Genomic DNA, 25,518 nt, shown 5'->3' on the forward strand with positions numbered 1-25,518 from the left:
ATTGAGACAGACTGTACCAGTCAACACCTCCAGCGGTAGCAATAATAAGAGTCATTACAAAAACTAATTAGTTTCATTATTATTATTATTATTATTATTATTATTATTATTATTATTATTAATATCAAACATAAGGTGTATCGCGAGTCCTGGACGTTCAGTAAGTGTGTCGTCAGTAAAAAAAGGTTGATAACCACTAGTTTAATAGATAACATATAGTTGGATGTATGATGGAAGCAAACAATATTTAAAGCTCTTCTGGTATATCTACCTTCGTAACATATTTGTTACATTATCTTCTCCTCTTGTAATGTTATTTATTTTAGATACTACAAAATATACACAAAAAGTGTCAATAAAACATATAAAATGTACATGAATGTTAATGTGGCAATTATCTATTTTTTTCATTTTTTTTAATAATGATGATGACAACTTGAGACTTCAACCGTTATCGAGAAAGTAAAGAGAAGAGATAAAATTACATACTCCTGCTGCGTCTTGTTCTTTTTATAAGTTTGTATACTGTTATCACTTGTGAACTATTTCCAATAGGCTAAGCAGTTGTCATATACTGGATGGCTCTTCTACGAACAGCATTGGACTGATACACATTTTGAAACAAAAAAACAAAGGTTAAAGTTTATGTCAATTGTAGATATAGTGAGTCGCAGTTCAGGAAAATGGTGCCTTAGCTGTCAGATGTGTTCAAATGGAATTCGGAAAGAAGGAAAATTGCTCTTGAAAAAAAGGTTAAACAAATTGTGATAAGTGTATTGCTGTGTCTTCCTTACGACACTTTGTTTTCAGTTTGTACTTTTTTAGTGTTGTATCATGCAAATGTTTCAAGTAAAAATGAAACACCATATTATCAATGAATTCAGAATTATATTTTTTTCTTCAAATTCAGCTACTAAAACAGTGAAAAGGCAATACTTTCTTTATGTTAAATGTTCATCTTGATTTTTTTCTTTTTTAAATTTCAAACTGACTACTCTTTGCTATTAGTGGTCCGAAGTGTTAGTGAATCGTTTTCTCCTTCGTTTGTTTGATTTCATTTTCAAAAATTTAGACAAGTATACTTCGATACTTTATTCAAGATGCAGCGACCATCAGTTAATCCAGGCCAGTTCGAGCAAGTCATCTATTATTATAATTCATCTCTCTCAGATGTTGATAGTAAGTAAATATTATCTATTATATTTGTAGTAAGTAATTTTATAACTATACGTTTTCTAATCTATCTTTTATTTGTTGCGTTGTGAAAAAGTAGTTCAAATATATTAAATGTGGGGAGTTTTTTTTTTTTTTTAGTGTACCAGCTTCTAAAATTGAAATAAGTGTTTGCAAATATGATATCTCAATGTGAGAATCGTATATAATTATAGGATCCCGATGGGATTGCCTAAATTTTGAGGTATTGATGGAAGTATTAATTTCCTATGTATTTAAAATATTTGTTACTACTAAACTAAGTTCTTCAAAAGTTAATACACACCATTTCACCTTTCGTATTTTTCATTTCTTTATTTTAAACTAGTAGAATGCTCTTTTTCGCACGGGGAGAACGAGTTTCATTTTGGATATAAAAGGCATCAAAACTGTCACCAATCAACTTAGGGACCCCAAAAACTATGAATTTGACACTAATATTGGTCATTTTCAATTATTTTTACATGTCACCATCCCCCAAAATGGAGCATGAATTTGGATTTACTCGGCATTGGAAGTGTCACTGTTCGTCTCAGCGACCCCGAAAGCTATGAATTCGACACGAATATCGGTCATTTTCGATCGTTTTTATGTACTTCCCCCTTCCCATTCCCCAAGTTGCGGGGATGAATTTGGATTTAAACGGCATCGGAAGTATCACTGTTCATCTCAGCGACCTGAAAACTACTGATTTGACACTAATATCAGTAATTTTTGATCATTATATATATATATATATATATATATATATATATATATATATATATATATATATATATATATATATATATATATATATATATATATACCCTCCCCCTCTCTATGTTGCACTGTCTAAGTAAAATGATAACCATCCTAGTCCCGAAACTCATCTATCTTGAAAATTTGATCGAGATCGGTCGGGTGGTTCAAAAGTTATTAATCACCGCTGTTTGGAGTTGTAATGGGATGAGTAATGGTGAATCCAGTACAGTGGTCCGTAGCTGCATAAAATTATTGGAAACCTTCGGGATCGCTGGGTATTAGCTTTCCCGCTAGGTCCAAAGAAAAGGTTTCAAATAGGCCTGACTGAGGAAAACGCTGAATTGTGGGGTTATTAGGCATGTAATTGCGTTTAAAGATGGCGCAGCCTTTACATGATTTAAGTTTCTGAGCTAGCCATGATTTTAGGCGCGGAAAGAAATACTTGTATCGCAACATCCAATACATCTTGGTGAAACCTATGTGAGTCATTGAGTCATGATACTCATCGAATAAAGCTGATTTAAGACTGTCGGGTACGCAGAGCAGTAATCGAGAGTTAGGTACTCGGTACAGTTTTTTGTAAAGTATGCCTTTCTGAATAACGTATTGTTTGTTGAGACGTTGGAATGAAGGACCTGTCTCGTCTCGTTTGTTAAGAGTCTCGATAATTTTAGAGAAGAATTTATCTTCACCCTGTAGGCGAGATAGGTCCAAGATGTTATCGATAGTTAGAAGTACAGAATCAGGCACAACTTCATTGTCCATGTCGATCGTGTCTTGCGTAAGAGGAGCAGGATGCCTACTAAGATAATCAGCTATGGGGTTCTGATGGCTTTTTGCATGTTTGATTGTAAAGTCAAATGTATTAATGTAATTTAACCATCTCAAAATTTTTGGGGATGGAACAATTGTTTTCCGAACAGCAAGAAGAGAAATATTGTCAGTAACTAGGGTGAAATGGTGGCCTAACAAATATTTTTCTAATTTCCGGAGAGAAAAGTACACTGCATATAATTCTTGATGGAAGATTGGAAGGGGGGAAACGGTTTTGGGATGTCTGGAAGAGACATAGCAAACAGGTTGCACAACGTTAGTAGTGAGATCTTTCTGTAATAACGCCGCCCCGACGCCTACTGATGCGGCGTCTGTCATGAGAATGTGGTGTGTATTGCGGGTGGAATATAGAGTAAGTACGGGGGGTGAGGTTAGAAGTTTCTGCATTGTCTCAAACGCTTGAACGCGCTCAGGAGTCCAGATGAGCTTTTTAGGATTGTTTGACAGAGCCTGATAAAGGGGTGCAAGAATGATGGAAAAATTTTTGAAAAAAAACGTCGGAAAAAATTTGCACTGGCTAACCAGCTTTTGAGGCTTTTGAGAGTGGCCGGTCTGGGTGCCTGAGCTAAAGCTGAAATCTTATCAGGGTCAGGTTGTAGAGTGTGATTGTCAATAATATGGCCTAAACATTTAATTCTTTTTGATCCGAAAACTGATTTTTTAATGTTAAAGAGCAGAGAATGTTTGGCGGCTTGCTGAAAGAAGGCACGAAGCACAATCATCATCTGATCGAATGAATCTGCGTGGACATACATGTCGTCAACGAATGATGTAATATTGTTGGGGAAGATGTCCCTATAAATGGTTTGAAGAGCTTGTTGAAGTAAAATGGAGGCATTTTTGAAACCCTGAGGAACAGATGTCAACTGAAGGTGATTGAAAGGGAGAGAAAGACCCTTAATGGAGAACGCAGTGGCCGGTCTGTCCTTGGGATCTAAGTCTAATTGATAGAAACTGGAGTGTAAATCAAAGGAGTTGAACCAAACTGAGTCAGAAAGAGACTCTAGAACGTCCTGTATATCTTCTAAAGGAGAAGCTATTGTTCTGGAACGGGAATTAAGGCCCCTGAGATCAAAAACGGCCCTTAGCTCAGTTTTGGAATTTGGTTTTAAAACAAATAATATGTTATTTCTATACTGAGAATCTGATTGTTCAAACACTCCTTGATTAATGAGGCGCAGGACGAGTTCTCTTGCTCGCGGTCTAAGTCTGTGTGGAATGACGAATTGGGGGGACTGAAAGGGAACGTCTGATTCTAAGTCTAACGTGGCCGAAAAGGTGGGTATTTTTGTAAAATCATTGTCGTGCCATTGAAAAAGAAAAGCATATTCAGAAAGTAGCGCCTTCATTTGAGCAGTTTGATGTTCGTTCATGTCAGGAGAAAAGTGAAATTTGTTAATGTCAATGAGATGACCGATTTCTTTAAAGCGTTGTGCTTTGTGTCGTGAAGCGTCCTCGTCCGTGGGAAAATGAACCTGTCTGATGGTGTAAGCGTTAGTGGTTTGTTCCGGTGGTGAAAATATGGAACCAATAACAATGGGAGCATTGGCCTTTATAATCTGGGGACGAGACGAGACGTTTGCAAGGGGCAAAACAAGGTTATCTATGGAAACAACAGCATGCGTCATATAGCAGTGACTTAAGTTTCGTAAGATAGGAGTATGTAGCCGGAAGGATGTATTTGGAAAGTGACCGTTAACCTTGAGAGGAACTGCTTTAGCTGAACGGGGTGGTATGACAAGTCTTCTACGTGCTTGAAAAACAATGTGAGGAGTGGGATGTTTTTTGAAAAAGTGAAATGTGTTTGTATTAACGCTGTGTATTGCATTATCGGCTGGAGGCATGCGACCTAGATGACGTAATGATAGGATGCCTTTGTCAAAATCAAGGGTTGCTTGATGGTCTTGAAGAAATTTACTGGAAAGGATAGCAGGAAAGTTTTTGAAAGGAACCAAACGAAAAAGTACAGAGTATTGATGACCATTAAAATTCAAGTTGAGAATGGTGGCACGGGAGAGATGTACCGGAGATGATGAAAGACCATTTAGAACCGTGTGAAGCTTAAAAGTACGAACCGAAGGGTCGAGCTGGTCGGCTGGAAAGAGACTGACTTCAGCACCAGAGTCAAGGCAAAAGAAAACATCCTTGGTCATGCAACGGGCTTTTACGTAAGGTAATTTGCCTTTGAAATGCAACGGTAATTGGAGGTAATCTGAGGAAGAGGGAGGGGAAGAAGGGGATGAGAAAGAATTAAGCGCGAGGAGACTGGTGCGCTCTCGCGCTAATTTTGGGCGTTTTTTGGTTTATTGGTACGAGAGTTTGTGGAGACAGGGGAAGGGGAGGGGAGGGAGGGTAGGTGGGTAGAGGTAGGATATTGAAAAAAGGGATGATAGAATGGATATGGGGGAATGGGTATGGTTGGCTGTTGTGTAGTATAGACGTTTTGGGGTTGGGAAGAATGCTTAGTATTAAAACGCTTATTGTTCTTGCCTTTACGAGAGCCGTTATTGTGATCATTTCGTGGAGTGTTACGGGTTGGGGGAGACTGAGGGACAGTTTGACAATGAGAGGAGGCGGTACATTGACAACAATGAGATGGGTGTGTGGAGCAATGAGTACACGAGTTAGAAGAAGAAGAGGTGGGATTGGTGGAATGAGAATGTTGGAGACAGGAGGACGGCGGATGGGGTGAGAGGGACCGTAGAAAGGGAAGGGATTTATGGTTAGGAGAGAGGGTGTTGTGATTGTGAGGACTAGGAGAACGAGAACGGGTAGGAGCGAAATGAACAGAGGTAGGTTGAGAATTTGAAAGGGTGTTGAGATGAAGCTGTAACTGTGAAACTTGATGAGTTAGTTCTTGAATGGCGCTAGAAGTTGGGACATCTGAAGTTTGGCGTGAAAAGGAAGAGTCGGTTTCTCGCTTTTGGGCCATGAGCTGAGTGCGTTCTAAGGTTGTAACCTCATCAATAAATGTGGGATAGTCAGATATGGTGCGAGTGCCAAACCAACATATGTTCTCGGGTGTCATACTCGACACGCATTCTAAAAGAAACTCCTGAAAATCTAATTGCGTGTATGCCTGATCTGCCAGAAATTTCTTTGCGAAAACGTAATGAGAAAGTGGTTCATTAGGGAGTTGAACTCGAGCCCTATACCGATGGATGCGAGATCGTGGAACCTGCTCGTCGCCAAATTGTTTTAGGAATTTTTGTTGGACGTTTGACCAGGGAAGGGTAGAGAGATTTTGGGTGGAGAACCAATGTTGAGCGGGTCCAGAAAGGGACTTTTCGAAAATCTTTATGCATTTTGAGTCATCCCAGTTATTGACCAGTGCGATCTTCAAAAAATTTTGTAAAAATAAATCCGCGCTTTGTTCCTTGGACGCACTGTATATATCGGGAATGATGGAAGAAATGCCTGCCATATTGTTGGAATTTTGAACTTGAGGTGTGTTTAAGGGAATGAAAGAAGCCTGACTGCGAGTCGTGGGCATGACAAGAGAATGTGAGAAATGAAATGACCACAATGGAGTTAACAAAGCAAAAAGTGCCTTATATGTGTGAAAAGAGGAACACAAACACTAAGAACCACACGAGAGAGATTCCTCTGGGGGAGCCATAATATGTTACTATATGTTGTTACTGAATATAGCAACAATCAATTGTCACGTTAAGTAATTAGAATACTAATTAAAAGGACAAGTGTCATACATTTGTGGTATTTATTAAAACCGTCACCATAAATGCAAACGATATAGATACAAACAATATTTACAAAATCATGATGTGAAATATAAGTAGTACAATGGTTGGGGTCTATCAAGGAGAAATCCCTGATACTCTCGTGTGTTTTTAATGTCACGTAGTCCTCCCTTCACGACATTTATGTCATGCAAAAGTTCATCAGCGCAAAGCTTATACTCACAAACACAGGTCTTCCATCACCGCTGTCAGTCCTGGGTGTTTCCTCTGGATGCAGAATGAATATACCATACACACTCTTAGCAGGTGTAGGTCGAATGATAATAATTTTTAAAAATGCCTGGTTTTATAGTATCACAAAAACTGTTTTAGTTTTAGCAAGGCACTGTTTATGCTGGAAAATATGTTTTTTCAATTTAAAATAGACACCTTGAAAGATTTTAACTTATATGTTTTGACACCATCACCTTGAATAAGCTTGATATTATCACTTTGAAGGTTTTTATGTTTTGATGCCACTGAAAAATCCGTTTGCGTAGGACGTGTTGTTTTTCGTGGTTGTATCGTATTGTTAATCTTGATCTTAAATAGAATTTTTACAAGGAGAAAACACGAAGTATATGAGTGTTTAATAATTTTAAACTTTTCATCGTTTAATGATTTTGGGAATATAATATATATATATATATATATATATATATATATATATATATATATATATATATATAACGGTAGTACAGTTTATAGTGGGTGCCTTTAATACAGGGGCACCATTTGGGGAAGGCAGGGGAGACCCCTGAGGTTAAGAAACACACACACACACACACACACACATATATATATATATATATATATATATATAGATAGATAGATAGATAGATAGATAGATAGATAGATAGATAGATAGATAGATAGATAGATAGATAGATAGATAGATATAGATATAGATATAGATATAGATAAGTTGTGTAGTAACATACTAATAAAAAAAAACGAAACTCATATCGGTAAACAATGTTGCCCCCGTCACATGGCAAAATCTAGAATAATGCTACTGCTTTAACACTCATACTTACCTCAAATATATTTTAAGGATCATATTATGCAAAATGTAAATTTTATACTGTTTACAGAAGTTATATTCATAACACAGATGGACTTTAGATATGGTTAATGGATCACTCTACTTGTATGAACAGTAAAAATGAAATGAAATCTTTGAGTTTTACGTCCCAGGGTATTGTATGAATAGTAGTTACCTTCTAAAGATATATGGGAACATACATCATTTTGCATAATATAATGATTAAAATGAATTTTTCAGCTTTACGTACCACGCTTGTGCCGTATAGGCTAAAGAAGGTGGAGATGATGAGAAATGAATGAAATGATGGAATGAACAAAGGAGGAAACGGGAGAACTCCGAGTAAACCAACACACACGGTGTTTGTTCACCACAAAGTTCACTTGGCTTGAGCGGGGATCGAACTAAGACCCCACGCACCAGAGGTGAACGTTCTACCACTTTTTTTTAATACGTTCCAAATGGGATATTGTTCGCCATGGGCATCTCACGTAGTTTCTATGTAATCCGAACACGACAGGAACACGAACACAGAAATAACAAGGGTAGTTAAAGGTCTGACCATGCTCTTCAGAGGGATTCAAACACCCAATGGGCTTCACCTCACAATCGTCAGACTAACGCCTCGCACTGCTCGGCTACAACCACCGGCTACCACTGAGCCACTGCAGCCCGATATAATGATTAAACAATGTAAAATATTCTGGCGTGCAAAACTTAAGGACGAACGTTAAGTTTCGCGTGCTGTGTCACGCCCAAGTGGTATAGATTGGTTAAACTTGAATCCTAAATAGAAAGTGGTCTACTCCTTTCGCCTAACCGGCATAGTCGTGGGACGTAAAACTTACAGATTTCATTTTTTCATTTTCTCCTCGTCTGTATATTGTTACAGTTACGAGCATTGTGCAGGAGCATTCTGACTTCTTTACAGTGTAAGAAATCAAGAGTATTTTATATCGGAAGAATATTAAGGCAAGTGTAATGGTTCGACTCTCACCAATAGATTGCACATCTTTCTAATGCATTACCAATCATTTCAAGAGAAATTCAAGCTTTATCCAAAGACAAGTTGAAAAAATAGTCAGAAATTAACCGTGTAGTGTTTTGATATTTTGTTTCTTTCATTGAGAGAATTTCATTTCTGAACAGTAAAATTATGTGCTCTCAATAATGAAAGAAACAAAATAGCCTCTTAAAATATTGCATGAATTATATTAAAGTTGTCTTTGGACAAAGTGTGAACATTTATCTCATGGATTTGATAGAAACTTTTTTTTTTTTTTTTTTGATATTGTTGCTCCCTACAAAATACAATGGAAAGATAAGGCGCACGTGCTGCCATCTATTCATTATTAGCGCTCCTTTAAACTCATCTTAATTGACATATACAAGCGACTAGCCTTGTAATGAAACAGTAATTACACTGTTCTCTAATGCTGATAAACTTATGTCTAATTGCCAATCTATTCCTCTACTCCAGCTCCTAATTATCCTAACAGTTTGCCATAACTCGTTTAAAAAAAACAAATAGGAAAGAAACTGGCAATCCTACTCCTGTCTAAAGATCTTAATGGCTCCGTCTAAATATGTTAGAATAATTGGGCTAGAACCAGGAACACCCGCAGGATATTTTCCAAGGAGGGGCAAAAGACCGATTTCAAGGAGAAGGGGAAAGCGATACACAAGCACAGTCGTGAATATACACACATAGTTTGATGCACACGAGGACATAATACGTGGTAGAAACAATTGAAAATGAAATGAAATGAAGTCTTTCAGTTTAACGTCCAAGGGTTATGTCATTTAGGCTAAGAGATAGAAAAAATGGTGGAATGAGAAAGTGGAAGGAAACAGAAGTATCCAGAGAAAATCCACGGACATGATGACTTACTTGGGCGGAGATCGAACCAAGGACCCCACGCACTAGATGTAAGCATTCTACCACTGAGCCACCGTGCCCCCTAGAAAACGACAATTATTTACCCATATATCCTTATTAGCTACAGTAAATAAACTATAGTACTGTATATTATTTAATATACGTAAATATATCAAGTACTGTAGCTGGGAAAGCAAATTAGTATGTTTTGACAGGTACTGTATTTCCAAGAACTGAATAACATTCGAAAATCCAGGGAGGGGATTTGCCTCCCCACTGCGGAAGGCTATTGCTAGTACCTACTTTTGAGAAGAGCCCAGAAACAAATGTCATGAATATGCGTTTCAAAAATGGCAGTAAAAGATATGTCAACAAGTTTCGCATTTTATTGTTTGACCTTTAACATTCACACACAAAAGAGAGAAAGACGAGAGAGAGAGAGAGAGAGAGAGAGAAAACAATGACGTGCCTCACTCAGTGGATGCAGTTCCTACAAATAGTTAGATATTCCTGTTATTCATTTTCGCAATTTAGAAGCATTCATGAGAAGTTGATAAGAATAACATTTTACTTAACTCATGAACTGTTTCTCATAACTGTTTTTTATACACAAAAATATGAATAGATTTAATTCCAAATAACTTATTAATTTTTAAATTAATTATACTTAGAAACAATTGCTTTTCCAACGCAAACCCTATTCTTCACTTTAAAAGACTAATAAAATCGCGAAAGTTTGCAAAGTTCGAAGTACAAGGTCTTCCGTTCGCATTGCTTTGTTTTACTGGCATCAACTTTTTTCCCCTTTTTTTCTTCTTTTTTTTCCATTTCTTCAAGGCGGAAGAGAAGCTTGTCAACAATTCTCAATATCATAAATTACAGAACCTCTGATATTTTTGTTTCTGATAACAAACAATTCTAGCCCGTCTTATATCCTTGGTCCTATGTACGTATACCAATTGTACATATACGTACTAGGGATGGCCAAAAATTTTCGGATCCGGATATCCCGGATCCAGTGAGATCCGGATCCGGATCTTGCCGGATCCGGACCTAGATCCGGATCTCGGATCCGAATCTCATATCCGGATCTCGGATCCGAATCTCAGATCCGGATCTCGGATCCGGATCCGAAATTGGATCTCGGATCTGCATCCGAAACTCGGATCTCGGATCTGGGTCCGGATCTCGGATCTGGGTCCGGATCTCGGATCTGGATCCGAAACTCGGATCTCGGATCTGGGTCCGGATCTCGGATCTCGGATCTGGGTCCGGATCTCGGATCTCGGATCTGGATCCGAAATTCGAATCTCAGATCTTGATTCGTACCCAAACCTGCATCTGAAATTGTGATGATAAAATTGAATATCTAAAATTCGTCAAAACTTTTTTCAGATTCACTAATGTAGTAGGTTGCTGTGCTTTTAAATGTTTCCATAACACGTTTGTGCTACCTTTGTTCTTTATTTTATTTTGACCTTGCAATATTTACATCGAAGTCTCTTTAGTAAAATATTTCCAAGTTTGCCTTCTTCCCATTTCAGAGTATACTGAATTGTCTGAAAACTGATCTAAATGGTAACAAATTCTTCTGTTTAGCTCCTCTTCGAAACTTAATGTTAACTTCACATTGAAAATATTTATTTTATTCTTAGAAAATAAACTTTCTTATTTTCTCATACACAAATGAAATATCTTTTAGATAGACCCTTCTAATCGCAGGAATACTGGACAAAACAAACTCTTTATTAATAGTAGTTTCTGACTCACTAGAGTCCATCAACAAATGTAATAATGAATGTCTTTCACTTCGAAGGTACAGCAAAAAATATAGACTGGTTGGCGTGGAACAACAGTAGATTTGTAAACATACACACGAGAATTTCAGAAGAGCGATATGGTTGTGTAGTATTATTAGTACTAATAAAAGTGTTCGTTGTATGACTTTATTACCTAACTTATCGCTTGCCCTTCTGAGGTCAGGAGTTTGTTGAAGGAGTAAATATAAAAGAGATTTCTGTTATTTTTTCTTTACCCTCCAGGTTTCTTTAATTATACATTGCAGGACGTTACCAAAACATATCCATGCATCGTATCATTGAATCATTTTGTGTTTTGTATATTAAAGTGTTCAAAAATATTTAACATATTCGTTTTCTTCATGTGATCTCAGGTTTAATTCTCGGTAGAACATACATGAGAAAATTGAAAGCAGAAACAATATGAAAATAGTATTTAAAAGTCAGGAAATTGATATTAAAACTTTAGCTATCTATTGGGACTGTAAGGCCGTAGTTAAATTAACCCACACGTTTCGTGAAGATATATTACGTCGTTATTGTTTATTTACTATAAGCTACCAGATACATCCTCAGAGGCCACTTTACACTGTAGTAATCAACAGATGAAAACATTGGAAAAGGAATGGAAGAAAGGTGTCCAGAGCCTTAGATCAAGGTACTAACCTAGCATTTGCCCAGTATAACTGAGGAACAACTCTGGAAAATCCTCAGTCAGATGGCTGGTCTCCGAATTCGAACCCGGTATTATCCAATTGCGAAGCAAGAATCCTAACAAGTAGCCTGAGCTCGCTCCGTATTATTATTATTATTATTTAATTAACGTGATGTTCTAAAATTAGTGCAAATTAAACCCCACTTTCTTTATTGCTGATGTTATAGTTAATAAGCCTACATGAGACATCAGTCCCCCATCAAGAAAGAATACTAGAACTGGAATTCAGGAAGCGGGGGTGAAGAGATTAATGAGGATGAGGAAACTATGTACGATGCAAAAACTGAGTAATTATGACTTCATTACAAATATATTCACTTACGTCAATTAATATTTCTCTGATACAGGGCACTCTTACTTTCTATAGTAGCAGGAAAGTGGCCCGCTCTTGTAAAGGAACACACTAAGCATGTGCATATAGGCTCAATGTCCGTGCAAAGAAACATAGGTAAAACTAAAAAAAAAGAAAGAAAAAAAAAGAATAGGGTAAGCGAGGGGAAATGATAAACCGCCCTTCAACTTGAAAAAAAAAAGAAAACTAAAAATAACTAAACTTAAAGCTATGAAAGACGCGAGGCGAATTTTATTGAAAAGATTGTTTTTCCTTAGTGATTAGTTGTGCTAACTATGAACAAGAATTAAAAGGAAAACAAGTAGCTAGCTCTGAATCTCCCAAACTAGTTGAAAAGAAAATATTGAATAAAATTTAATAATAAAGCAGGCATTTATGATAATTAAAAGAAACTAAATTCTTGGCACGACAGTCCTTTGGTTCCTACCAGCGGACTTACGTTCAAACTGGGAAGGTGTAGTCAACGCATCGACACCCAAAGTACCTAATGCCGGCTTTCTAGTCTGGAGTCCGCTACCTCTTACTTAAGATAACTCCTCAATTGTCCTCACGATGCTGGGTCAACATCGAAATTGTTGAGTGCCTCTCCGGAAATTGAACCCATGACCACGGGCACCGAAGGCACGCGCTAACCACTGTTTTTTTATATATAAAAAGGTAACAGCTTTTTATCAGATTATTTAACCTGTTGAACGCTTTGCACGGATTACACTGTAACCATTACGACACTACACAGACATAGAAGTAAACGAAGACAGTTAAAAACACCTATGCCCAAAGTGGGATTTGAATCCAAGACATTCACAGTAAACGATCCACAGCCTAATGCCGCAGACCACTCGACTATGGCTGTCGGGTTTTATCGGCTAATCTGTAGTACATTTAAAGTAACTGATTATTTTAAAAGTTGCTCCTAAACACTGACAATCTAAGTCTTATGTATCAAATATTTCCTGCGATAATACCATACACTCTCCGACTTTTATAGACGAAAAGCCATAGTTACCCATATTATCTAATACAGAAATAAGTTCTCATTCTCTAGTAGCTGCTGATGGTGATAGTCAAGGTTCACCGAAGCATGATCCCAAACCCAAACTGAGATATTGATGTCACTGGAATGCCTGAAAAGTCATTGTGGGTAAGTGAATTGCTCACTTGTCAGGATGAAGGGCGATGGTGATGTGAAATGCGGGGCTGTCAGAGGTACTACTTATGATAATTGGATTTATAATATTCTATGTTTCCGTAAACCCTCTTCAAGAAGATAACTGTTAATCTTAGCTTTGAAAATGTTACATAAAGAGTTTTATTGCTATCATTAGGTTGCATATAAATCTCTTTATTCTGGAATTATCGGATTTACTTTAACGCTTAACTTTCATATTTTTTCTGATTTACGAATATTTAAATCACGATTATCCCCTTAAGGTCAATTAGTGATATTTTAACTCATTTCGAACCAACTATATATATAGTTAGTCTTGTTATATAGGAATAATTGAGACCAGAAGCAGTCTACAGGCTAAGTTCAAATGAATCTTGGCCGACCTCCTGATAAACCACGTCTTTCAGCAAGGTGAATTGCGGCAATCCGATGCCCACATGAGGAAATCTTCCAGTTCAAGTGAAAGCTTCCATAAGAATCAGCACCCTAATTAGTGGAATGTGTCTTGCTAATTTTTCCCCAATGTGAAAGTACCTAACTTTATTGTTAAAAATGAAAAGGCCTTTATTTTAAACAAGTCGCCATTAGAGTTTTCATATTTGAACACAACACTCATGAAAAATCATGTTAAAGCGCGACTTACCCCTGAAAAAGAATATTTATCTGTTTTTAGTTTCTCGTGTTCCCCAAACTACAGCGGAATTATTGCATGTGCTTTCCGCTCGCATTACCTGGGTACAAACAGCTACGATCTTGGTACTAGCATATGTTTCGGTTTCCAAATCTCAAATATTTATATTTCAGCCTGATTCTATGTCTGAATCCGAAATTTCAAATCTAGATAAGGGGCACCAAAATTCATAGTTTATTCTCGGTGCTCATATTGTGATTTACTAAATAATTATTAAATCTAATTGTAAAATATACATTTGATATTTTGAGCAGACTGAGCAAGATAAATATACGTAAAAACTAGTCAATACTTGTCTTAACTGTTTATATTTTCTTAACTGTCAATGAAATAGGTGTATTGAGGAATTTTAAATATTAGAGTTTTGTACTCCGGTTTCAAATATATATATATATATATTTAAAGTAAGCCAAGCATTTGATCTTTAGAGTAGAACGAAGGAAACAAATAGACTTGCCAATATTCGTCTTAATTTTCTATTCTCTTCTTCACTGTAAGGACTTCGTGAAATTACTTTCGGCGAATTTTAGATATTCAAGTTTATCATAATTTGGGTGGGAAGTGGGTTTGGATAAGAATAAAAATCTGAGATCCGGATTTCGGATCCAGATCCGAATTTCGAACCCAGATCCAAGATCCGAATCCAGATTCGAGATTCGAGATTCGGATCCAGATCCGAGATTCGAGATCCGGATCCAGATCCGAGATTCGAGATCCGGATCCAGATCCGAGATTCAAGATCCGGATCCGGATCCAGATCCGAGATCCGGATCCAGATCCGAGATCCGGATCCAGATCCGAAATCTGAGATCCGGATCCAGATCAGAGATCCGGATCCAGATCCGAGATCCGGATCCAGATCCGAAATCCGAGATCCGGATCCAGATCCGAAATGTGAGATCCGGATCCAGATCCGGATCCAGATCCGAGATCCGGATCCGGATCCAAAGGATCCGGACCGAATCAGATCCGGATCTTCGGATCCGGCCAGATCCGGATCCGGCCATCCCTAATACGTACTAGCATATACGTACTTTCTGCCGATGACCGAACATGAGGATACGTGTAATGTTTTATTTACAACAGCAGTAGGGATTAAATAAACTGCATAAGTTTATTGTTTTTGTTATTATTATTATTGAACATTGATAAACGTTCCTTCTCCCAAATGACATATTACTTAACCCTTAACGGTTCACTATATTTTCTGTTTCCGGCACTGCTTGCAAAACAATATATCCACAGACTACCTTCCGCGTAAAATTTACCAGAGTTGTCACCAGGAAGCAATAGCTTCTCTGGATCGCGGAAAACATGTACACAAATAACCACAAGGAACAATACCTAAAAATAATAGTCTTCAAACGCAATAGGCAAGATCAAAACATGTGTAACCAAATGGTTACGAAAACTCGTTAAGGGTTAAACACATATACGCACAAAAGTTCTTTAATTCAATCAAGGAGTTTAGGATTAAGAACTCCTGCACGCGTCTCGTAAGAGATAGAGAGAAAAAATGGCCTTGTGGATTTAAGATAAAAGATAAAATTATGACAGTAGTAGTATTAGAGTAATGTAAGCATTATCCTCGTATCAGTCTTTAAAAAGCATCTAACAAAATTCAAATCAAGAGATACTGGTGGATTCTATTTGTAGGAATGAGCGACGCACAAATATACGAATATGTGTATATTTGAAATTAGAATGGAACAATGGTATCTCATAGCTAGATAAATATATATTTTTCAATCTACTTGTATAATCTGTGTGGTATGATTATCCCTTCTAAAGTATGAATTAATGTGTATCTCTAAGTGTTTAATTAATAAAATACAGATTTCATAAAAGTAACACTTTGCTTTTCATGGGAGTATACTCTATGAAATTAATACGAGTACTTTTCTTTTCAAAAATGAAATACTTTTGTATTTTCCATAAAGATATTCTATATTCTACCGAAAGTAATTCTTTTGCAGTTTCCGTAAACATATATTTTTTTAAAAGTACTGTAACTATACACTAAAATAATTGTACTGACATGTTCGTTCTACATTAAATATTATTCCTTTAAGAACTAATAATGCATTTTAGAACTCCTTATTTTATTTATCTCTTCATATGGCCGATACTTGTGTATAGTTTAGACACAAGAGCCATGGGGAACAGAAAAGGTATAACGAAAGAAATAAAATACTACTAAATTAACATGGTTATAAACTTGATAGTCCGTTGATAGATTAATATCTTAATGTTCAAAGAGATAGTTACAAGCAGTGTGTGCGTAAAGAGTGAGTGTGTGTTAGTGCTGTCGAAATCGGTTTTTGAAAAAACCGAAAACCGGTTTTTGAAAAAAGTGAAATTTCATAAAACCGAAATGTCGGTTTTGAAAATCGGTTTTGCGGTTTCGGTTTTGAAAACCGCATTTGCGGTTTCGGTTTTGAAAACCGCATTTGCGGTTTCGGTTTTGAAAACCGCATTTGCGGTTTCGGTTTTGAAAACCGCTTTTGCGGTTTCGGTTTTGAAAACCGCATTTGCGGTTTCGGTTTTGAAAACCGCTTTTGCGGTTTCGGTTTTGAAAACCGCATTTGCGGTTTTCGGTTTTCAGAAAACCGGTTTTCTCAAAAACCGAAAACCGCAAATGTCACAAAAATTCAACAGCACTAGTGTGTGTGTAACGATTAGGAAAAGATAACAATCTGCTAGTCAACAGTGTATTTTGCTATGTAGTATTATGGATAGTATGGATAATGTAAATACTTAATACTTTTCTGACCAAAGTATGTAGTTATTTATTAAGATTAAAATAAGTCGTAACAGTTTCAATAATTTAATGTTATCTTCATCAGAACGTCTGATGAACATAACGTTAATTTATTGAAACTGTTACGACTTATTTTGACTTTAATAAATAACTACATACTCTGGTCAGAAAAGTATTAAGTATTTAAGTAATAGTTTCAGTATCAAAATGGATGAAGTTAAAAGTATGGATAATAAATAATATCTTTTTTTTCGGCAAAATGAGAACTAACTATTATTATTGGCTACGAACAATATTTTTTTGGTATCACAAAAGATTTTTCTTTCTTCGATTTTCTCGAAAACTGCACATGATAATTTGCCCTCAAACATGCTATTTTATTCAAGTCGATGCGATCTATCGACTGACATTTCGTCGATCCAATGCCAAAACCGCGAAAGTGCTAACTATGACTGAGTTATAAGGATTTTAATATTCAAGTTACCCGGAAAAATCAGTATATACATTTAAGTACATGTTTTAGGAATTGACGATAACTTCTAATACACTCATATTTCACAAATGGGACTTTGGTATTGGGATCTGTGTGCCACAAATAACATTGTATTTGAACAAAGAATTAAAATTTAAGCGTTTACGGTAACTGAAGTCTCTATCTCATTAAGCATACTACGTACTGTCGTCTTGTTAATATCATAACAAAGACCTTAATGAAATATATTAGACTTCCAAACTATGCTATGCGTAAGTGTCGGAACTCTTATAGAACGGCCTTGTCCGTCCGTCCGTTGATAGATATCAAAGCAAGAACGGCTAGAGATGTGGTTTTATGTAATCGATTCATTATTCCAACAATAGGTTCCTACTTCTTAACTAACCCTCTATTAAAATCAGAAGTAGTTGAAATTGACTATTTATGATTTCAATGTTTATCGCCATAGAACAAAATGATATTAGATAGCGGCAAATGGTTTTCTGCAAACGGTTCGGGATCTCGACAGAACATACCATCCCAACTCGCAACATGCTACCAAAACCGGAAGTGGTTGAAAGTTACTACTTCCAGTTTCAATATTGATTTCTATAGAGCAAAAATGATAAGAGATATTGAAATGCGGGTTTTCTGCAATTGATTTTGCTTCCTAAGAATAGCTTTCATCTTCTCCATTAACCATCTATTTAAACCTGAAGTGGTTCAAATTAACGATTTCCGGTTTCGTCAACATACCATAGATCAAAATGCCATAAATATAATGAAAGCAATTTTCTACAATCGATTCAGGCTGTCGAGAGACCATACTATCACAACCCGCAACACTGTACCAAAAGTGAAAGTGGTTAAAATTTACTTTTAGTTCCGATTTGAATACTGATTTCCGTAGAACAAAACCAGTAAGAGATATCGAGATGCAGTTTTTTGGCAATCGATTCAGCTTCTCAAGAGAAAAACTCCATCTCTTTCATTCACCATCTATTCAATTCGGAATTGTTTCAAATTAACCATTTCCAGTTTCAACCTTTAGTACCATAGAACAAACAACAGTAAAACATAGCGAATAATGACTTTTTGATATGTGTTCAGCGTCCGAGGAACAGGTTCTATCTTCGATCTCATTAATCTATTGCAATCTGTAGTTTTAGATGCACTAGCCCACTTGAAATTTGAGTATTGAATTGAAAGTTTTACTGTAGTTTTACACTGTGAAACGAAACTCACGTGTTTTATTATCAATTTCATCTTAAAAATAGTGACATGGTTCTGGTGGGCCTACATCATCAATGTTTTAGATTTACAAATGTTTTTCTCTGTTTTCTCGAGAACTGCGCATGAGCTTTTTATACTCACATACATAATTTTGTTTAGATACGGCCTAACCAGAGCAGATAAAATTCCTTTAATGAAATTATCAATAATGGTCTTCTGAGGTCACTGCACTATACATTTCAACAAGGAGGAATCTTGTGTTTACTTTTGGACCAAGATGATAAGTAAATACATAATAATGATCCTATTTTAGTGACAATGCTCATATTTAATTTACCAGTTCAAAGCAAATTGTCTTTGTTTTTGATTGACACTATCTAACTAACGTGTTGCCAATTCTCTCCTTTAAACAAGGCAAATGATGATGATGTTTTATAGTATTGTTAAATAGTATTATCAGATTTGGTGATTCCTTATGAACTTGTATGGGTAAATACGTAATATATAGACCCTATATATATATTACCGAGCGAAGTAGCTCAAGTGGTAGAGCGTTGGCTTCGCATTCGGGAGGTCGCGGGTTCGAATCCCGCTGCCGACCATCCGACTGAGGCTTTCCAGGGTTTCCCTCAGTCCTACCAGGCAAATGCCGGGATGGTACCTACTAAACAGGCCCTGATCGATACCTTCCCAAATCCTTTCCATTGTTATTGTTGTTGTTGGATATCCAGTGTAAAATGGCCTCTGAGCTGTATCTGGTGATTGTTAAATAAATAAATAAATATAATATTTAAGAAAAGTGAATACCACGCGTTTTAACAATAATTAAACAAGTAGAATAACATGGGAGTACTTAGTATTGCAGCCCTAAAGTTTTCATACAGTTTTCATATTGTTTTGTGAATATCTATGATCAGCATAAACATATATAAGAACAGAGAAGTTATTTTTTATATGAATAATATAAAACGCATGTTATAATAATTTCAATAAAATATAAAGGGTATGATATTGTTTTATGGTCTGAAAGCATTTTATGCTGTTTTCTTGATGATAATCCTTAGTTAAATCACTTCCTTAATAAAATATGTGGATATTTGTACGCAAAAGGAACCAACCAACCAACCAAGGAACCAAGTAGAAAATACGAATATCATAAGCTTTCAACTGATCCACACAACAACTTGGATAAGAGACAGCGCTGATGTAATCTTTCCATTCTCTTTGGTGATTGCACAGTAGTCAGATTTCTTTTCTTTCTCTCTTTCTTTCTTTTCTTTTCTTTTTCTTTTTCTTTTCTTTTCTTTTTTTTTTTTTTGCATGATCGATGTACTTGAACAGAGGCTAAAAATAGAATAGAAAAGAAGGTAATACAGTGACTTTACCACTGGAGTCATGATTCAAATTAATAAGTAAACAAATATAAACGAAACAAAACCACTATACGCCTTGAAGCAGAAGATACAATGATCACGAAGTGAATTAGAGACACCTATCTAATACCGTCTAGCATCACTTTTTGCTCTGATAACGGCAGCTACCCGCCTCGGCATGGACTCCACGAGACGCCTGAAGTGTTATTGTGACATTTCAATCCATATATACTGCAAAGTCTCCCACAGAGCTCGCAGGTTAGTCGGAAGAGGGTCCACATCCCAAAGGCGTCGTTGCATGGCGTTCCAGATGTGTTCGATGGGATTGAGGTCCGGTGACCATGATTGCCAGGGAAGTGTTGTCACATCAAAGGAATGCTCATCAAACCAGTCTGCTGCCATCTTAGAGTGGTGGGCCGACGCATTATCCTGCTCAAAGATGAGATCACCATTCGGATGCTGCAGCCGAGCAAATGATAAACTTAGTACATGATCTTCTAGGAAATCGCGGTAGCAATTACCTGTGAGGAACCTGTCACAAGTGTTAGGGGACCCATTTCAGTTCACATAAACATGTTCCAGATGAGAATGCCACCACCACTGACCCGCACAGTTCCCTGCTGGCACAATGGATCAGTTGGCGACACACTCGTACCCGTCTATCGGCATGTACCAATGTGAAACGTGACTCATCTGTCCAGTGAACCTTTTTCCACATTTGCACAGTCAGTGTTTCTTTGCCCATGCTAGACGTTGTGTCCTGTGATGTACAGTTAGCAGGGATACTCACGTGGGCCGATGGCTTCTGTACCCCATGGCGAGTAGGTAGTTGTAGATCGTGTGGTTGCTAACATGGCGTTGTTGTCCTGAATTGAACCTCTCCGCGATTTGACCCAATATGGTCCGTCAGTCGATTGTTACGATGCGAGCCAGTCGGCTCCTACCCCGTCGTCGACACGCCCGTGACAGCGGCAGTTTGCCTGTGCGGGTGCCGTTTTACCAGAAGCCTGGTACACGTGATACACCCTTGATACAGTTCCCTTTGAAAATTCAAGTACCACAGTCCAGTACCGAGATCGATCCACCCAGTAGTCTGGTCCATATGACTTGACCACGATTAAATGTACTCAGGTCCTTCGTCTTGCCCACCACACACTACACTGACACGGATACTGAGAGAAAAAGCACTCGGCAGCCAGTACACGTGCGATGCGTTTCATGCACATGCACTGGTGGAGCTTCTGCAGAGTGCTTTCTGCAACTGTCCTACTGTCTCTAATTCAACTGATGATCAGTGTATACTCTAATAATTAATATTAAGCAGAGGGTGTGCGGTGTATACCCTCGACTACAATTCTAGAAATATTTGACTGTAATATCCTTAAAATCTTTATAATGGGTTTCATCATTGACGTATAAAGGTAACAAAGGAAGTTCTGTCGCTTTTTGTGGAGGTCTGTGTTCAATTGGTCCTCACACCGTGAGTTGAATGTGAATGGAGATGAGGCAAAAGTCAGTTGTTGATATGGGTATATCCTGGTTGTGGCAGTTCAGTTACACCGTGAACTTGCGTAAGGACAGAGTGAACATATGACCTCCTCAGAGCGCCATAAGGGCGTGTGTGCTGTATGAGTTCAAACTGGAGAAAGAAGCAGCGCTACGGTGTTCTTTCAATATATATTGTTAGTACTAATATACCCTATATTATTAGTAAAATCCCAGCTCGTGTAATGAACTAGTACTAATAATAGTATTATTCGTCAGTGATCAGTTAAACCTTTTATTTATTAAGAATAATGAGTTAGTAAAGGCATCACACTCTATTCAAAATCCTTCTTCTGTGTACCCATTGTATATTGTAATAAGCGTGCATTTTTTATCCGTCGTCTCGTCTAAATGGTTTTACCCTTTATTCGAATAAGTGCTTCATATCACAACTGAAATTAAGATTACATGCATGGGCGGCGATTAGGGGGGGGGGCAAAGGGGGACAGTTGCCCCCCACTTTTTTTGAAGTGACCCATTGATGTATTAGTTTCATTTGGAAATGTAAAGTTATTGTATATATATTATTGGTTCATAGAAGAGAATGATACCATATATTTGCCGTTGCGTGAGATGTATTGGTTATTTCTCTTCTGATGGTGTTAAGAAAGCTACAGGATGTTTTAATTACCAGGGAAAATGGTCCAAAATTTATCCTATTGGGATGCAATAATTCCAGCGTACTTTCAGTTCTTCGTACAATGTTAGTCAGCCGCTTTGAAACTAATTGAGATAACACTTCGAAAAAAAGTCTTTCACAAGTTATTCTTTAATTGCATAAAAATTGACAGTTCCTAAATGAATTTTCTTTTTTCCAATAGCAAGGAATATTGGTTAAAAAAAAGAGTAATAAGGAACAATTTCTACATTTTCCATTGTTTTACAATGTAATATACGAGTGAAGTGGTGTGTTTAGGGGTGTACTAGTGAATATGCAATTAAATTTAGTGAATTCAACATACAGTAATTCTAGATTTCAGGATTATTTTGTATAACTGGAGTGTGGAGTGATTCTAAGTATTGTTAAGTTTAGATGTCTTCCAAGAAAATGAAAACTGCACCTAATGGCAACGAACATGTTTCGGGAAGCTGCAAAAGGTTTACTTTTTTAAGATGTCGTAGCATTGCTCATAATATTTACTGTCTTTCTAAGAGTAATAACGTACATTTAATAGCATGTGTGGAATTAAAAATATGTTTTCAATAATCCTCGGTTTCAATGTAACTTTTGCAAAACAAACATCATTATTCATTATTATGATTAATATTATCCTTTCGATTTATTTGTTTTGCAAATTTGTTATTAAATAATCTAATCACACAATTTTCCAACAGAATTTTAAGATGTTCATGAGCAAGAAATCAAAACAAATCTTACACTTCTTACACGTTGCTAGTACCTACCTCCGTTGCTCTTGTCAATTTACTTAATAAAATATGAAATACGATATACGGTATTTTAACTGAAAAAAAAAAATAGTGCCTTGTTAGTTATACAACTTTTCGTTAAACATAGTGTTAGCATCAACCAGGTAAACTAATATTGATATACAAATATTCAGATCATGTCTTGCCCCCCACTTTTAACGTCCAATCGCCGCCACTGATTACATGTAAATGTAGATGGTCTTAGAGGCAAATTTTTCTTTATTAGTTGATTGCAATAAGCATACATACATTGAGGTGATGGTGAGAATAATGATGTTATATACTTGATAGTAAGCATATTATGATAGGAATCCACTAGGTTACAAATTAACAGGTCTAACATGCATGCGCGCCGAATACGTGGGTACTCCGGGGCTCAAGCACCCACACAAATAATCTTGTGAGTACGCCGCACCCACACAATTTAAAAAAAAATAAAATAAAATAAATATTTTTTACTTGTCATTATCAAAATTTAATAAGCAATTAAAACATTGAGATGGAAGTTAAAATTTCTAACTTTTAAAACATAAGTGTTTCAAAAGTGTTTGTGCAAAGGCAACCAAGCAATACGCTCCCTCTTTCCTTACCTATCTCTGGTGTAGTCAAAACCAGTCCCCGCAATAAAAAATAAAACTATTTGTGAATAGAATCGAGCATAACCCTTTGTGACAGTGTTCATAAAATATTTTAAGTAAAATGAAATCTTTAAGTTTTACGTCCTACGATTATGCCGGTTAGGCTAAAGGAGACGGTGATAATGAGTAATGAATGTTGGAATGAATGAAGTGGGAGGAAACGGGAGAACCCGAGAAAACCCACGAGCACGGTGTTTGTCCACCACAAAGTCCACACGGTGCGAGCTGGAATCGAACCAGAAACCCCAAGCACCGGAGGTGAACGCTCTACCACTGAGCCACCGCGCCCCCTAAAATACTTTAACTAAAAGGAAATCAATCAAAAAAATATCGAGACTCCCCTGCAAACATCCCTAACAGCACAAGATGTGCTAGACATGTGCCATTTATTGGGGACGCGGCAGAAGTCCTAAAAGGCACAAGACCTAAACGGCATTAGACCTGAAATGCACAAGTCCTAAATATTATTTCGCGGCATAAGTCCTAAAAGTCAGAAGTTCTAAAAGGCACAAGTCCTAAAAATCATATCACGGCACAAGTCCTAAACGGCAGAAGTCCTAAAAATCATTTCGCGGCACAAGTCCTAAACGGCAGAAGTCCTAAACTGCAGAAGTCCTAAAAATCTCTTGTGGCGCTACCATCGCGTCCGTAAGAAGAATACTGTCAATCTGTTAGTCAAAGTTTTAGATATACTGTTTCATATTACAGAACCTTAGTTCTTACAAGTTATTTCTATAAATACATATTCTATCGTTCTGAAATAATAAATAAATAAAGCCTATTGTCCTTTTCTTGCCCTTTCCATGATATATTTCTATGTTGACAAAATTTTAACTTCCTACCAAATGTGATTCCCAGATCTTTCATAATGTCTATTATTCTCTATTTCCACACCATTGACCTCATATTAGTAACATAATATTGTGTTTTAGTTATGTACGTCATAAATTTTGCTTTCCTTGTGTTGAAGTAAATTATTTTTACACATATATTTCTTGTACAGAAGTCTTTCTGTAGCAAATAATTGTCATACTCGTAATTAACTACTACTTACTCGTTATCATTATTAATAATAATTTTAGTATTACTAACATAGTTGTTACCGTTGGAATTAAATACGTTCATATTGGTATTGTGGCAACTACTTACTACTGAAATGCTTTATTGAATATTTAAGTCTGTAGTTTGTAGCAGGGTGGCCATAAAAGTTAATGGCTTATAGCCCATGGTGCGTCACTGAAATTTTAGAGGATCTTTGAAAAGCAACTTAATTGAAATTAATGAGAAAGATATATTTAAAATAAATTTATTTAATACAAGAACATTACTTTAATCAATTCCGCAACCATGGTTGAGGAAGGGATGTATTAAAGTACGAACCATTGAAATATTGCAGAAGCAATAGCTGAGTTTTATATATATATATATATATATATATATATATATATATATATATATATATATATAAATGAAAGTAACTATATTTGTAACTTAACAACACTTAAACCAACAGACTGATCTCGACAAAAACTTTCAACATAGATGAGGTTCGGGCCTGAGATGGTTTTATCATTTCACTTTGAAGGTACAACTTGGAGGAAGGAAGTGAAGTGCAGGTATATATTAAAAATTATCGATCTTAGTGTCGAACCCATACTTTTCGGGGTTGCTGAGATGAACACTGACATTTCCGCTGAAGCTTAAATTCTAATTCAGCACTGCAATTAGGGGAAGGAGAGGAAGATGTATAAAATGATCGTAAATGACCGCTATAAGTGCCATAGTTTTTGCGGTCACTGAGGTGAACAGTTTCGATGCCGTTTAAATTCAAATTTACTCCCGCAAATTGAGGGAGGTATATAAAAATGATGAAAAACATTTTTTTTATT

At 36.6% G+C, this 25,518-nt stretch overlaps 1 protein-coding gene across 1 annotated transcript in view; it reads left to right on the forward strand.

Annotated features, from left to right (window-relative positions):
• The first annotated feature begins 642 nt into the window (after positions 1-642).
• The window catches only part of LOC145692940 (uncharacterized), a 110,284-nt gene continuing 85,408 nt past the window's right edge, over positions 643-25,518 (forward strand). The window contains exon 1 of the mRNA XM_081768520.1: positions 643-1,179. Coding sequence (XP_081624646.1) covers positions 1,101-1,179 — 79 coding nt within the window. The 5' untranslated portion in view covers positions 643-1,100. The remainder of the gene's footprint in view (positions 1,180-25,518) is intronic.

The sequence above is a fragment of the Thermobia domestica genome, chromosome 8, assembly GCF_964235325.1.
Source record: "Thermobia domestica chromosome 8, izTheDome1.hap1.1, whole genome shotgun sequence".
NCBI classification, from domain to species: domain Eukaryota; kingdom Metazoa; phylum Arthropoda; class Insecta; order Zygentoma; family Lepismatidae; genus Thermobia; species Thermobia domestica.